The sequence below is a fragment of the Plecotus auritus genome, assembly GCF_963455305.1.
Source record: "Plecotus auritus genome assembly, chromosome: 4".
NCBI lineage: Eukaryota > Metazoa > Chordata > Mammalia > Chiroptera > Vespertilionidae > Plecotus > Plecotus auritus.
In genome coordinates this window covers 11,556,482-11,569,917 of record NC_137775.1, presented here as the reverse complement: position 1 = coordinate 11,569,917, position 13,436 = coordinate 11,556,482, and the positions used below count along the sequence as shown (strand labels likewise).

The following is a 13,436-nucleotide window of genomic DNA, read 5'->3' as shown; positions in this document are numbered from 1 at the left end:
CAAAAAACACACACAATATAATTCCTTTTAAGTAAAATTTTAAAACATGCAACAGAAAGTTATTATGAAATATACATGTGCATGTTGGGGGGAGTATACTACCTATGAAGACAGAGGGAATAATAGACAAAATTCATCAGGGTTATCCATATAGGGACTCAGGTAAGTGTCTCTGCAGCCAGGACGTACACATGGGGGCTTCAAAAAGTAGGGGTAATGTAGGTTTCTTAATCTGGGTGGCAGGTGCATATATGTTCACTGTATTAATATTCTTTGCTTTTCTTTTTTTTAAAAATATATTTTATTGATTTTTTTACAGAGAGGAAGGGAGAGGGATAGAGCGTTAGAAACATCGATGAGAGAGAAACATCGATCAGCTGCCTCCTGCACACCCCCTAGTGGGGATGCGCCTGCAACCAAGGTACATGCCCTTGACCGGAATCGAACCTGGGACCCTTCAGTCCGCAGGCCGACGCTCTATCCACTGAGCCAAACCAGCCAGGGCCTTTGCTTTTCATATAAAACAATTTTATGTACTATACATGGATCCAAGTACTCCCAACTATAATTATTGAAAAAGGGGTCCTACTTCTTGAAAACAGTGAAAAACAACGATGCAAGGCAGGAAAGGGGACTCAGAACAGCAAAGGAGCACGTTAACAGTTCAGCCGCCGTTTGTAAGGGATGGGACATAAATTGATGGATGTAAGTAACCATCGGGGGGAATTAAACAAAAGAGGAATGTTTAACAATACCAGATGGTGTGCTCCTGTGGAAAATGCCATGGGATCTTTAAATCTGACGTCCAAACTCTCCGCTCTGCCAACTACTGGCTTATTGAACTATGCAATTCCTTAACCTCTTGGGCTTCCGTTCAGAAAGAGTGATAATATCTATCACAAAAGGTACGTGTGGATCAAATGAGAAAAGCAAAGTCCCTGACACATAGAAGATGTTCAATAAATGCAAGTCCAATTTGAAGACAATGTTAAATCAGATCGAATCAGAGTGATTACCAGAGAATGCTATTGAAGAAATGACCACAGAAGAGTCAACTGCCTTACAAGGACAGAGCACTTTTATACAAATGGCCCTCACCTTGATGAAATCAAAAAGAAACTATAAACTAACATTTACCAATGTGAGAAATCAAGCTTAATGAAAAAAAAACACAAACCAAAATCAGTACTAGAGACAAAAATGGGAAATATCTATTCTTATTCTTTGAACATCATAGTTGTAATTATTTTTAACTCATGCTAAATATAAAATACTATATAAATATGAAGATCCAGAAATGAAATTCTAAATGTATCTTATTAATGTAAATTAGTGCATCTCTTTGCAAAATCAAGCATAGATTCTAATAACACTCCATGAGCTCCACTCAGAAATTTAGTCTAAATACTAAACACAAATAATGAAACTGCTATGAACTCACCAGAGAATATGCTTATTGATTTTAGACAAAGGGGAAGGCAGGGAGAGAGGGAGGGATGGAGGGAGAGATAAGGATTCGAGGAGGGGGAGAGAGAGAGAGAGAGAGAGAGATCAATGCAAGAAAGAACTTTGAATGGCCACCTTCCATACGTGCTCCAAATGCAGATCAAACCTGCAACCTACGCATGTGCCTTGACCGGAAATCGAACCCAAAACCTTTCAGGTATAGGGGACGATGCTCCAATCAATCAAACCACACTGGCCAGGGCAATATTTGAGTTCTTTATGTTGTATTTGACAATTCAAAAATGATTTTTCTATTTGAAAGGCAGGAGTAAAGATAGGAATTAGATGAATCTTCAGCTTGGAGTTATTTTCAACATCTTAAATCTAAAGAAATATTAGCATTGGAAGAAGTAGGTCAAAGGTTACTTAGGATATAAGAGTAATCAAATTATAAATCAATTCATAAAATTACTATCTTTAAAAAAACCCCATAAAACACTACAAGTTGAGAATCCCACATTAAGGTTTCCCCATTTAGCGGATCAAAGGCTAAGTAGACTATGACCGAGCATTACTTAAACTGGAAACTCTGGGATGATTTAATTGTCAATATGAGCAAGTTAACAGCTGCATAGGCATCAGTTTTGAAGGGGAGTTTCTTGGTGACCTGTGTTGCCACCTGCAAGAACTGTGCTTTGTACCCGCTAGGTACTTCGCACCTCACAGGTAGGTGGCAACTGTGACACCGTTCTGAAGCCTGGCACTGAACAGGGGAGCAAGAGATTCAAATAAAAAGTGTCACCCTGTGACCTCCCCAATTAACACTTTAATTCTCCTTCCCATTTAGCAGAGACTGATTGCATGTGAAGACTAAACTTGTAAACAGTGTTTAAATGGCCTAGAACCTGTTGGGGGGCCAAGATCCTTGGAGGTTTTAGGACAAGGCAGTAAGAAGCTCTCTCTCTCTCTATATATATATATATATTTTAAATTTATTTTATTGATTTTTTTAACAGAGAGGAAGGGAGAGGGATAGAGAGTCAGAAACACTGATGAGAGAGAAACATCAATCAGCTGCCTCCTGCACACCCCCCACGGGGAATGTGCCCACAACCGAGGTACGTGCCTTTGACCGGAATCAAACCTGGGACCCTTCAGTCCTCAGGCTGACGCTCTATCCACTGAGCCAAACCAGTTAGGGCAAGAAGCTCTATATTTTTAACTGGACAAGTTACTATGGAAAGACAAGGATGTCCTTAAGCACCTGGGGCACAAAACCATGAGTTCTTCAAGTCACGTAGCAGTTTCTGTATAATAGAAAATAGAATATAAAGCCCCTGTTCGAACTTCTTAAACGACTCTCAGTTTTTCTTGACCTTGCCTGAAGTGTCAGAGGTTTTCATAAACACCTGTTTTTTGCATGAATTTCTCCTTTCAAACCCTCAGCAGGTATCTTACCACTAAACCACATTAGACTGTTTACACAAATAGATCATTTTTAGCTTTTGGGCTCTGTAATAGCACCCACGATGATCTTTTTCAGGAGGAGTGAGGTATCGCTAGGCAGTGGAAGCTGTGGGTCTCCAAGCACCCTAATTAAACTCCTGGGCACCGTCCCCATTTCCACTGCTAAAAGACTGAGGGTCAGAGGAACAGGAAATCAGTCTCCTGCTTGGGTAAGGAGATGAACACGTTAACTTGGTGGTGTTCTCCCTCAGTGGGCTCTCTCACCCACAGCCCTTCACTTCAGAATTTAACTGGATTAAACATTAGGGAATGAGCCATTCCTAACAGAGAAACTGGTTTCCTCATCTGAAGAATGAAGTGATGACTTCAATGACCTTTAATGTACCTTATAGCTCCAAGTCTATAAGAGAACAATCATATTCTGAATCAAAATTTATGTATCTTACTGGAAAATGTTACACTTAAAAAATCCTTATAAGCAAACTAAAAAGACAAAGGACAAACTGGAAAGAAATATGTGTAAACCATAATCACAGAAAAGAGGTTCATTTTTCTAAGATATAGAACACTTAAAGCCAAAACCGGTTTGGCTCAGTGGATAGAGCGTCGGCCTGCGGACTGTAAGGTCCCAGGTTCGATTCCGGTCAAGGGCACGTACCCTGGTTGCGGGCACATCCCCAGTAGGAGGTGTGCAGGAGGCAGCTGATTGATGTTTCTAACTCTCTATCCCTCTCCCTTCCTCTCTGTAAAATATCAATGGAATATATTAAAAAAAAAAAAAAGCGGGCTAGAAATATGGTCTGATCTCTATGAAAAGATGCTCTACCACATGCTTAGCAAGAAGAATGTGTGTACCATGCATGTTTGTTTGTGTTTTTTGTTTTTTTTTACCTTTTCCCTGCTGATGGTCATCAACATTACAACTAGACTAAGATTCCAATTTTTACCTCAAAATGGGCAAAAATCTAATAACATATCCTATTGGGGAGGCTATGGGTGAACAGGTGCTGTCACACTGGTGGAAATGCAAAATAATACACTGCCTACGGAGGACAATTTAATGATATATAACAAAATCACATATACATTCATCTTTAACTCATGAACCCCAGTTGTAAGAATCTCTCCCAAAGACATTGGGACAAAAATATATACACACACACAAAGTTATTCACTTTAGTAACATTTGTATTAGCAAAAGAGAGGAAACAACACAGATGACCATCAACAGGGAAAAGGCTGAAAAAAAACATGGCACGTTCATACAATGGAGTACTATGCAGCTGTGAAAAGGAATGTGGACCATCTGTACATAACGATCTCCAAGATAAACAGTTAGAGAAAGAGAGGCAAAACTAAGTATGTATAATATGATGACATTTATCTGAGAAATTGAGAGGGGATATGAATGAATTATATTTTTAATAGATATTTATTTTTTAAATAATATGATAAACCTTAAAAAAATTTTTTTTAAATGTTACTTATAGAAGGAGGTGAAATAAAGGGTGAACAGGGCAGTAACAGGAGCCAGACTGCTCTGCATGCTCTCTGTTTGATAAATCTGACTTGGGAAATATGCAGTGCATGCTGGAGCTGGCTTGTACTGTTCCCTGGCCAACATTCAGGTGTTTTGGGAGCCAGTTATCCTGACCTTGGGAGCATGAAATTGGCTATGGGGGGAGTACATAGGCAAGCACTGTACCTATTCTCCCTAACCTCTATTTAAGACCAAATTTCTATAATGAAGTTAGAAACCGTATGACCAAAAACAACAGAATTATGTAGCTAATTCTAACAAGCTGGTCCTAGAACACTGACCTAAGACTAAGACATTAGAAATTAGAAATCCATGATGATCACCTAGGGAGCTTTGCAAAATATAGTCTCTGAACCACCATTATCTTAAACCGCAAAGACTGAGAGAATTCTGTCAAATTCCTCAGGACTGTGCAAGTGGTGAAAAAGATTGAGAACCACTGTTTAAACACTATTAAGGGCTGTACATTATTCATCTAGTTTTTATCTCCATGCCTGACACAAAGTGGTACTCTAGTAGTAGTTGGTGAATGAATGAATGACCCTGGGAAATGAAAATAAACAGGCAAACTTAATGGAGCTAAATGATAGATGGGCAAAAAACATCGTATGTGATAATCACCTGGCCGGGTGAGTCAGTTGGTTGGAGCTTTGTCACATACATCAAAAGGTTGCAGGTTCTGTCCCCAATAGGGGCATGTATGGGAGGCAAGTGATCAATGTTTCTCTTTCTTTCTCTCTCTCTAAAAATCAATAAACATATCCTCGGGTGAGGAGTTAACATTTTTTTTTAAAAAATCACTTAAGTTACTGAGTTTAAAGAGTAGGCTCTCTGTTTTAAGTGGAATGGCTTTTTGTCATAAAGCCACAGACTAGTCACTTCAAACATCTACAAGTAAACTCCCAGAATAAAAATAGTTTTAAATACACAATTGGGTGGGGTGTGGCTAGCAAATATTCTGATTCTACAATCTGTTTGGACAAGACATTGCTTCTTATGTGACTAACAAAGCAAACAGAAGTCAGATTCCCTGTGCTGAAATTAATACACTATTTGCAAAAAGGGTTGAACGTCGCAGGCTTGTTCAATAAAGACACCACATTTCCCAAAGCTGAACGGGAATATAGAATGACAAATACCCACATGTATTTACATATCCCACAAGAAGGCATAGGACCACCTGGTATGGATTCTGTCTCCCACAAGTACTTAATGAAGCCAAACCCACTGTCTTATCACGGGAAAGAGAATTAATACCTTGAATTCTAATATTCTAATTTTAAAGCTGGGAGGAGCTTAAAAACCTAGTCCAACCCTTTCATTGTGTCAGTGAACAAGAGGTTAAGGTGAAAAGCTCTGAAAGTAGTTACAGCGGCCACAGAAGAACGAAGAGTCTCTGCAGGTGCGCAATGCTAGGTATGGAGAGCTGAGAATAAATCTCAGCTTTCGCAGGAATGGCATCTAAAGGGTATCAGTCTCAATCACAAACAAGTAAGTGTGTGTAAAACCATACACACACACACACAAATACTAGAACATGTACTTCCAATAACTACTTTCAAACAAATTCTTCAGCCTAGCATTCAAGAGCATCCACAATGTTACCCTAATGACTTTTTCAAAATCTTGTCCAAATGAACCATAAGCAGATGGAAGGCGGCCACTTTCTCTCACTTACCTTTTGTGGTCTCTTTTAGACATAGTGCAGTACATGTAATCATACAAAAGCTACTCCATAGAGAATTTCCAAATGATGAAAGGTTAAAAGAAAAACTTTCCAATTCTTCTGTTAATCTGAATTGATATAAAGCCATGTTTCATGTGTATCAATGAGTATTTTACAAACATCCTATATAATAAAAGGCTAATATGCAAATCAACCAAACAACAGAATGACTGGTCACTATGACACGCACTGACCACCAGGGGGCACACGCTCATAGCAGGAGCTGCCCCCTGGTGGTCAGTGCGCTCCCACAGGGGGAGCACCGCTCAGCCAGAAGCCAGGCTCATGGTTGGCAAGTGCAGCGGAGGTGGTGGGAGCCTTTCCCTCCTCCACAGCAGCACCAAGGATGTCCAACAACTGTCAGTCGGCACAGACTGACAAGAGGGTACAGGCCGGGCTGAGGGACCGCCCCCTGCCCCCGAGTGCATGAATTTCATGCACCAGACCTCTAGTATATGATAATGTAGGTTTTTTAATATGGTAACCAATAAAAGGTTTAAAAGTGAGATTTAGGAGGAAGGGAGGCAGTTAGACGAGTTATCATTTACCTTTCTACAAGGTGCTAATCAGGCTTTGTTTAAAAGACAGAAAATTGTATGCAGGGGAGGAGGAAAGGAAAGGACAAAGAACAAACTTTTATTCTGTCCACTGGCCAGACATTCAATTACTTCCATCGCTGGTCAATCCTGAATCCATATCACTCTACTGCTACAGCGATTTTAGAAAAGATGTAGCTACGCCTACATATGAAATGCTCCTTTCGCCTAGTTCACCTTCACCTGTACAGTTGATCTGATTTAGCCCCAAAATCATGCAATTAAGTAAGATACAAAAATTAGCCTCTCAACTTTCTATCTTTATTAGTTTCTTCAGGATTCCTCAAACCTATTTTAAGAGTCTCCTAATTGTTGAAGAGAATACTACCTACATTGACAAGTACAATGATAACATTTAGTGTTATCTTTAAGGGAAAATGTTTTCTAATTGGGCTGATTCAAGATTCCTGATGGAAATTCCAATATTTTTAAAAAGCTGGAAGCAAAGTTCAAAGAATGTATTTTCTTCTAAAGTGAACAGAGCAACATCATTTAAATAGACATAGTATGACATTATCAAGTTAAGGGTTTTTTTTGTAATCTCTACTGCAACTCTAAAATAAAATCCAAAATTAAGCAATAAAACCTGAAGTCATTTACTGAACATAGTGCTGTGAATAAAAACCTTCAGGTAATTATATTGCTAACTCTACCATCAAATTCATGGATATCTTACTTCTGTCTGAAAAATTTAAAATATTTAACATGTAAAACTTGAAATATTCATTTGCTATCATACTTAAAATTTCTCTTAATACCTTCTGAGGAGTTACACTAAAATCCTAAAATACGAAACAGCATACCTACATTTTCACCACTATGTTACTCCAAGGCTAAAAATAAGTCAGAATTGGGGTAAGCTATTTTCATAAAAATTTAGGAACATTAATGGACACATTGATAGCTTTATGTAATAATTGAAGAATTTAGATGCTGTTTAAATCCACACTCCCCTCCAAAAAAGACTTTTTCCCTTTATATATTACCAAACATTTTCAACCAAATAACACAAGAATGTGGTTTTCAAAAATATAACGGGGGCAGTATCACCCCATCATGAACAAACCTAAACATCTGAGTAATAACTTCTAAAATAAAATCACAGAAAAAGACGGTGTATGGTTACAACTATTAATATATATTTAAGACAAAGACTTTATTTTTCAATAAGAAAACAAGGAGAAAGACAGTCCAACCTGATCTTGTATGTCTGCCCAATAGAACTTTCCACCATAATTACTTCCACCTCTGGGGGAGGAGCCTAAGCTCAGGCTGACCTCATGCAGTAGAAGGAAACCAGTATAAATACAGCAGGACAGCTCTGGAGGGAGCATCTTCTGCATTGCTCACCTGGGAACAGGAGGGTCAGAAAGTGACCAAGAAACCATTCCAGGAACTCCCAGCACTCAGGTAAGAATATGGCTCAGTGCTCACAGGCGGACTTCCATGTCAGCTTGCTTGGAAATAACTACTTGGATTAATGAATTAACTACTTGGATTTTTAAAAAATGGGTTTCTACTAAAATGCACTCAGAAAGTTTAATTTGCTTCAGTCTCTATAAAAGACAGTCCTAGTAAAACAGGATTTGCAAAAACTAATGCCCTAATCTGAGTTTCAGTGTATTTTTAAACTATTAAATATTTTTGTCTATGTCAAAGATCTTGAATTATTTAATACAGACATTCAATTATAGTTTCTGTTTCTTTTTTTACTTCATTTTTACTTGATTATTGGTTTCCCAAAACACATATTCATTTAACTAAAAAATTATAACTCATTAATTATTAAATATACTCAAAATATATACAGTAAGACAAAAAAATAGGTAGCTGTATAAGGAATCCATTTGCACAACATTAGAAAAATAAAATGGGTCAATAAACAAAGTTGAACGAAATCATTCTTTCTTTTTTTTCAGAATCCATCTGAGAACATGCTGCCACCAATAGCCCTTTTGCTGCTAATGTCCTTGAACTTGGTTCATGGAGTGTTTTATGCTGAGAGATACCAAACGCCTACAGGCATAAAAGGCCCAGCAGCCAACACCAAGACGCAGTTCTTCATTCCCTATGCCATCAAGAGTAAAGGTAAGCTCAACTGTTTATGTTGCTTGGTTAACTGGTTGTTGCTTTCTACAATCTAATGACCTCTTTAACAAAACGCTACTAACTCTGGTGTTAAATTATTTTCAAACTCTGGAATTAGCCCAAAATGATTTTTGGAAAAAGTAGGTCTATTCAAGAACAGTAATATTCTTTGCACAGTAAGAGTAATAGAAAGATATACCTGAACTTTTTAATGTATGGGAAAATTTTTCCTTTAAAAGATGCTTTTGCATAAACAACTACTCATAGTCTAGAAATACTAACCCAATCAAAATTACTCACATTGCAAATGGTTTAAATAAAATGATTGCCAAGTGCACAAAAGAGGAGTAGGAGGTTTATATATCTGTTCAGCTTTCTCGGCTCCTGTAAGAGTCCTGAGAAAATGTTTAATAAAGTGCTCACAGATCCTCAAAGAGCACTGATTAGGGTTCGTAGTCACTAATTCCATTTACTAACATCTGACACATGCTGCCTATAAAGCATCTACTGAATTAAACTGAATAATCTTAACTGACTGGAGGATTCACATTTCTTTCCATAGTATTTTCTCATTATAGTTATATATTTTATCCCATAAACAAAGCTAAGGATATTTGCCATTCACTTTAAGCATTATGCCTCTGGAGACAACAATTTTGAGCAAGTTAAACATACAGGACTGTCTATTAAAGAAGAAAGTTGAAATTTAAAATATTGCATAAATGGTAGCTTAATGTTTAAAAATAAATGCGCAGATGTACAACAGATACTCTTGAATGTCTCAAACTGCAAATAAGAGAAAGATATGTTAGGAGAGACAGAATAAAAGATAAGGAAACCTGCTACTTGAAGCAATAAATGGCACTTTGAAATGCTATGACCAGCAGCTCTAGGTTATACTTTTTATGATCACAAATTCAGACTTTTTATAGTTTACCAAGATCATAAGAAATGGTTTTAAATTAAAAATAAAATGCACCACTTCTAGAAGGTTAAAAATATTTCTATCTCCCCATCTTAATTTACTGTATAATCTTGGCTAATTTTTGCAGAGTAAAAATATGTATCTTGTTTGCAAATAAAAAGTTGAGAAGCTGTATTTTAACTATTAAATCCACCTTAACTTCTACTTGATCATATAAAATAGGAGCTCAATATATTATCACCCCACTGGCAGGCACTGTACCCTGAATGAAAACAAAAGCCCACAATCCACAAGTAAAACATTAAGCTGATAACAGAAACACAGCGAGCACATCTGTTCAGCACAGGCTAAAAGAGAGACTAGCCAAAACACACTAAATTATGTTTCTGAATCTCTATTAAACAGAAAATTATTTTAATGTACGTAAATTATGCAACCAGGTATTTAAAGATAATATGTAATTTTATTACCATCTTTATTAGCTGTTAAAGAAGTTATCTGAGAAAGAATGAGTATTTTCTGCAGCTGCTTGTGATGATTACAGCCTAAAGATCCTCTGACATGGTAATACTTCCCTAAGGGTATATCCCAGTCCCAGCAATGCTGTCATATCCCACCTCTGAATGACGAAAATAGCTTGCACATCTCTTACCATACTTAAAGGATCTCTCATAGGGTGCACCCTCTGCTCCTCCCACACTTGTGGCTCAATAGTACTTCTCACATAAAAAGTAATGAATAAGTGATTTTTAAAATATATTTTTATTGATTTCAGAGAGGAAGAGAGAGAGAGAAACATCAATGATGAGAGAATCATTGATTGGCTGCTTCCTGTATGCCCCCTACTGGGGTTTGAGCCCACAATCCGGGCATGTGCCCTTGACCAGAATTGAACCCGGGATCCTTCAGTTTGCAGGCCAAGGCACTATCCACTGAGCCAAACCGGCTAAATAAGGGATTTTTTTTTTTTTTTAGTTTAAATGTATTATATTATGAGAAGTAGTTAGCTCAAATGAACCCATAGCACTATGACACCAACAATATTTATTTGCATTTATCAAGGAAAACTTTAGATAAGCATTTTAACACTACTTTATGTACCTCTCCTGTTAGTTCTAATTCTCTAATTCTTTGTTTCAATTTTAAGTTGATAATGGAGACTGTAGGAGTGCACAGTATGTGCTGAGGTTAAAAATTCAACTTAAATCTAAAACCTGTGTTCATCAGGGCCATGGCTGATGTAAATTAGAATTAAGGGCATTTCTTATTTATGTCTTATAGACTAGCTGTTGTGAGGGAAAATTGTTATCGTTCTTAAATATTTTCCCATTTATTCTTTACTTGTCTTTTTCTTCCTTTTCTGTATGATACTGTTTTTCTTTCTTTTCTTCCTGGGAGGATGATTTCCCCAAAATAAATGCAATAAATTTGTTCCCACAGCACTCTTATTATACTAGTAGATGGATTCTTCAACCCCAGCTTATTTTCATGGATCATTTGGTTGTAATGAAAGTATTATGGTAGCCGCAGTCTCGTAAAACCATCTTCTCTGGCAGTTTTTAAAAACCATATAAAATGCACCGTCTAAAACCATTTAACACTGATCTGCCAAAAAGGACTGATGGACATTGCAATGTTCTGTCCTGATTCACATCTCCAGAAGCAATGATTATCCTTAATGTTACTAACGATGCCCCTCTCTGGGTATGTGTATTGGGCATGTCTTTTAGGTATACCAGTAAGAGGACAGCAAGGTACCCCCGGTCCACCAGGCCCCGCTGGCCCTCGAGGCCACCCAGGTCCCTCTGGGCCACCAGGAAAACCAGGCTATGGAAGTCCTGGACCCCAAGGAGAGCCAGGGTTGCCAGGACCACCGGGACCATCAGTCACGGGGAAGCCAGGCTCGCCAGGACTGCCAGGAAAACCAGGGGACAGAGGACCTTATGGACCAAAAGGAGATATTGGACCAGCTGGCTTACCAGGCCCACGCGGCCCACCAGGACCACCTGGAATTCCCGGCCCAGCTGGAATTTCTGTGTCAGGAAAACCTGGACAACAGGGATCGCCAGGAGCCCCGGGAGCCAGAGGCCTTCCTGGAGAAAAGGGTGCACCAGGAGTCCCTGGTGTGAATGGACAGAAAGGAGAAACCAGATACGGTGCTCCAGGCCGTCCAGGTGAGAGGGGCCTTCCAGGTCCTCAGGGGCCCATGGGACCACCTGGCCCTCCTGGAGTGGGAAAAAGAGGTGAAAATGGGTTTCCAGGGCAGCCAGGCATCAAAGGTGACCGGGGCTTTCCAGGAGAAAGGGGACCAATTGGCCTACCAGGCCCCCAAGGCCCTCCGGGGGAACGAGGACCAGAAGGCAATGGAAAGCCAGGAGCTGCCGGAGCCCCAGGCCAGCCAGGGGTTCCAGGAACCAAAGGTCACCCCGGGGCTCCGGGAATGGCTGGGCCCCCAGGGCCTCCTGGCTTTGGGAAACCGGGCTTGCCAGGCCTTCAGGGACAAAGAGGACCTGCAGGCCTTCCAGGTGGCCCGGGTGCCAAAGGGGAGCAAGGCCCAGCAGGCCATCCTGGGGAGCCAGGTCTGGCTGGACCCCCTGGAAATGTGGGACCCCAAGGACCAAAGGGCATCCCGGGCAGCCATGGAATGCCAGGCCCTAAAGGTGAGACAGGGCCAGCTGGGCCTGCAGGACGCCCTGGGGCTAAGGGAGAAAGGGGTTCCTCTGGCTTAGATGGGAAACCGGGGTACCCGGGAGAACCAGGTCTTGATGGACCTAAGGGTAACCCAGGGCTGCCAGGACCCAAAGGTGACCGTGGAGTAGAAGGACCTCCTGGTCTCCCGGGCCCTGCAGGCCCCGCAGGAGCGAAGGGAATGCCTGGACACAATGGCGAGGCAGGTCCAAGAGGGGCTCCTGGAATACCAGGCACCAGAGGCCCCATTGGGCCACCTGGCATTCCAGGGTTCCCCGGATCTAAAGGGGATCCAGGAACTCCAGGTCTTCCTGGCCCAGCCGGCATAGCAACTAAGGGCCTCAATGGACCCACAGGGCCACCAGGGCCTCCAGGTCCGAGAGGCCACGCTGGAGAGCCTGGCCTTCCAGGGCCCCCCGGTCCTCCGGGGCCCCCAGGGCAGGCAGTCGCTCCTGAAAGCTTTACCAAGGCCGGCCAAAGGCCCAGTCTTTCCGGGACGCCCCTTGTTAGCGCCAACCAGGGTGTAACAGGAATGCCCGTGTCTGCTTTCACCGTTATTCTCTCCAAAGCTTACCCAGCCATAGGCGCTCCCATCCCATTTGATAAGATTTTGTATAACAAGCAACAGCATTATGACCCAAGAACTGGAATCTTCACCTGCAAGATTCCGGGAACATACTATTTCTCCTATCATGTGCATGTGAAAGGGACCCACGTTTGGGTAGGTCTGTATAAGAACGGCACCCCCGTAATGTACACGTATGATGAATACACCAAGGGCTACCTGGACCAGGCTTCGGGCAGTGCCATCATCGACCTCGCAGAAAATGACCAGGTGTGGCTCCAACTGCCCAACGCTGAGTCCAATGGCCTGTACTCCTCCGAGTACGTCCACTCATCTTTCTCAGGATTCTTAGTGGCTCCGATGTGAGCATATTCCCACCACGCTAATATAAATCT

General features: G+C 40.7%; 2 protein-coding genes across 2 annotated transcripts in view; one reads left to right on the top strand and one right to left on the bottom strand.

Annotated features, from left to right (window-relative positions):
* Positions 1 to 13,436, bottom strand: part of NT5DC1 (5'-nucleotidase domain containing 1) — a 108,332-nt gene that overhangs the window by 75,864 nt on the left and 19,032 nt on the right. The window lies entirely within an intron of this gene.
* COL10A1 (collagen type X alpha 1 chain) lies at positions 8,710 to 13,407 on the top strand (the record flags this gene model as incomplete). The annotated part of the gene is made up of 2 exons (XM_080664856.1): positions 8,710 to 8,863; positions 11,519 to 13,407. 2 exons carry the CDS (start codon positions 8,710 to 8,712, stop codon positions 13,405 to 13,407), a joined length of 2,043 nt encoding a protein of 680 aa, XP_080520982.1.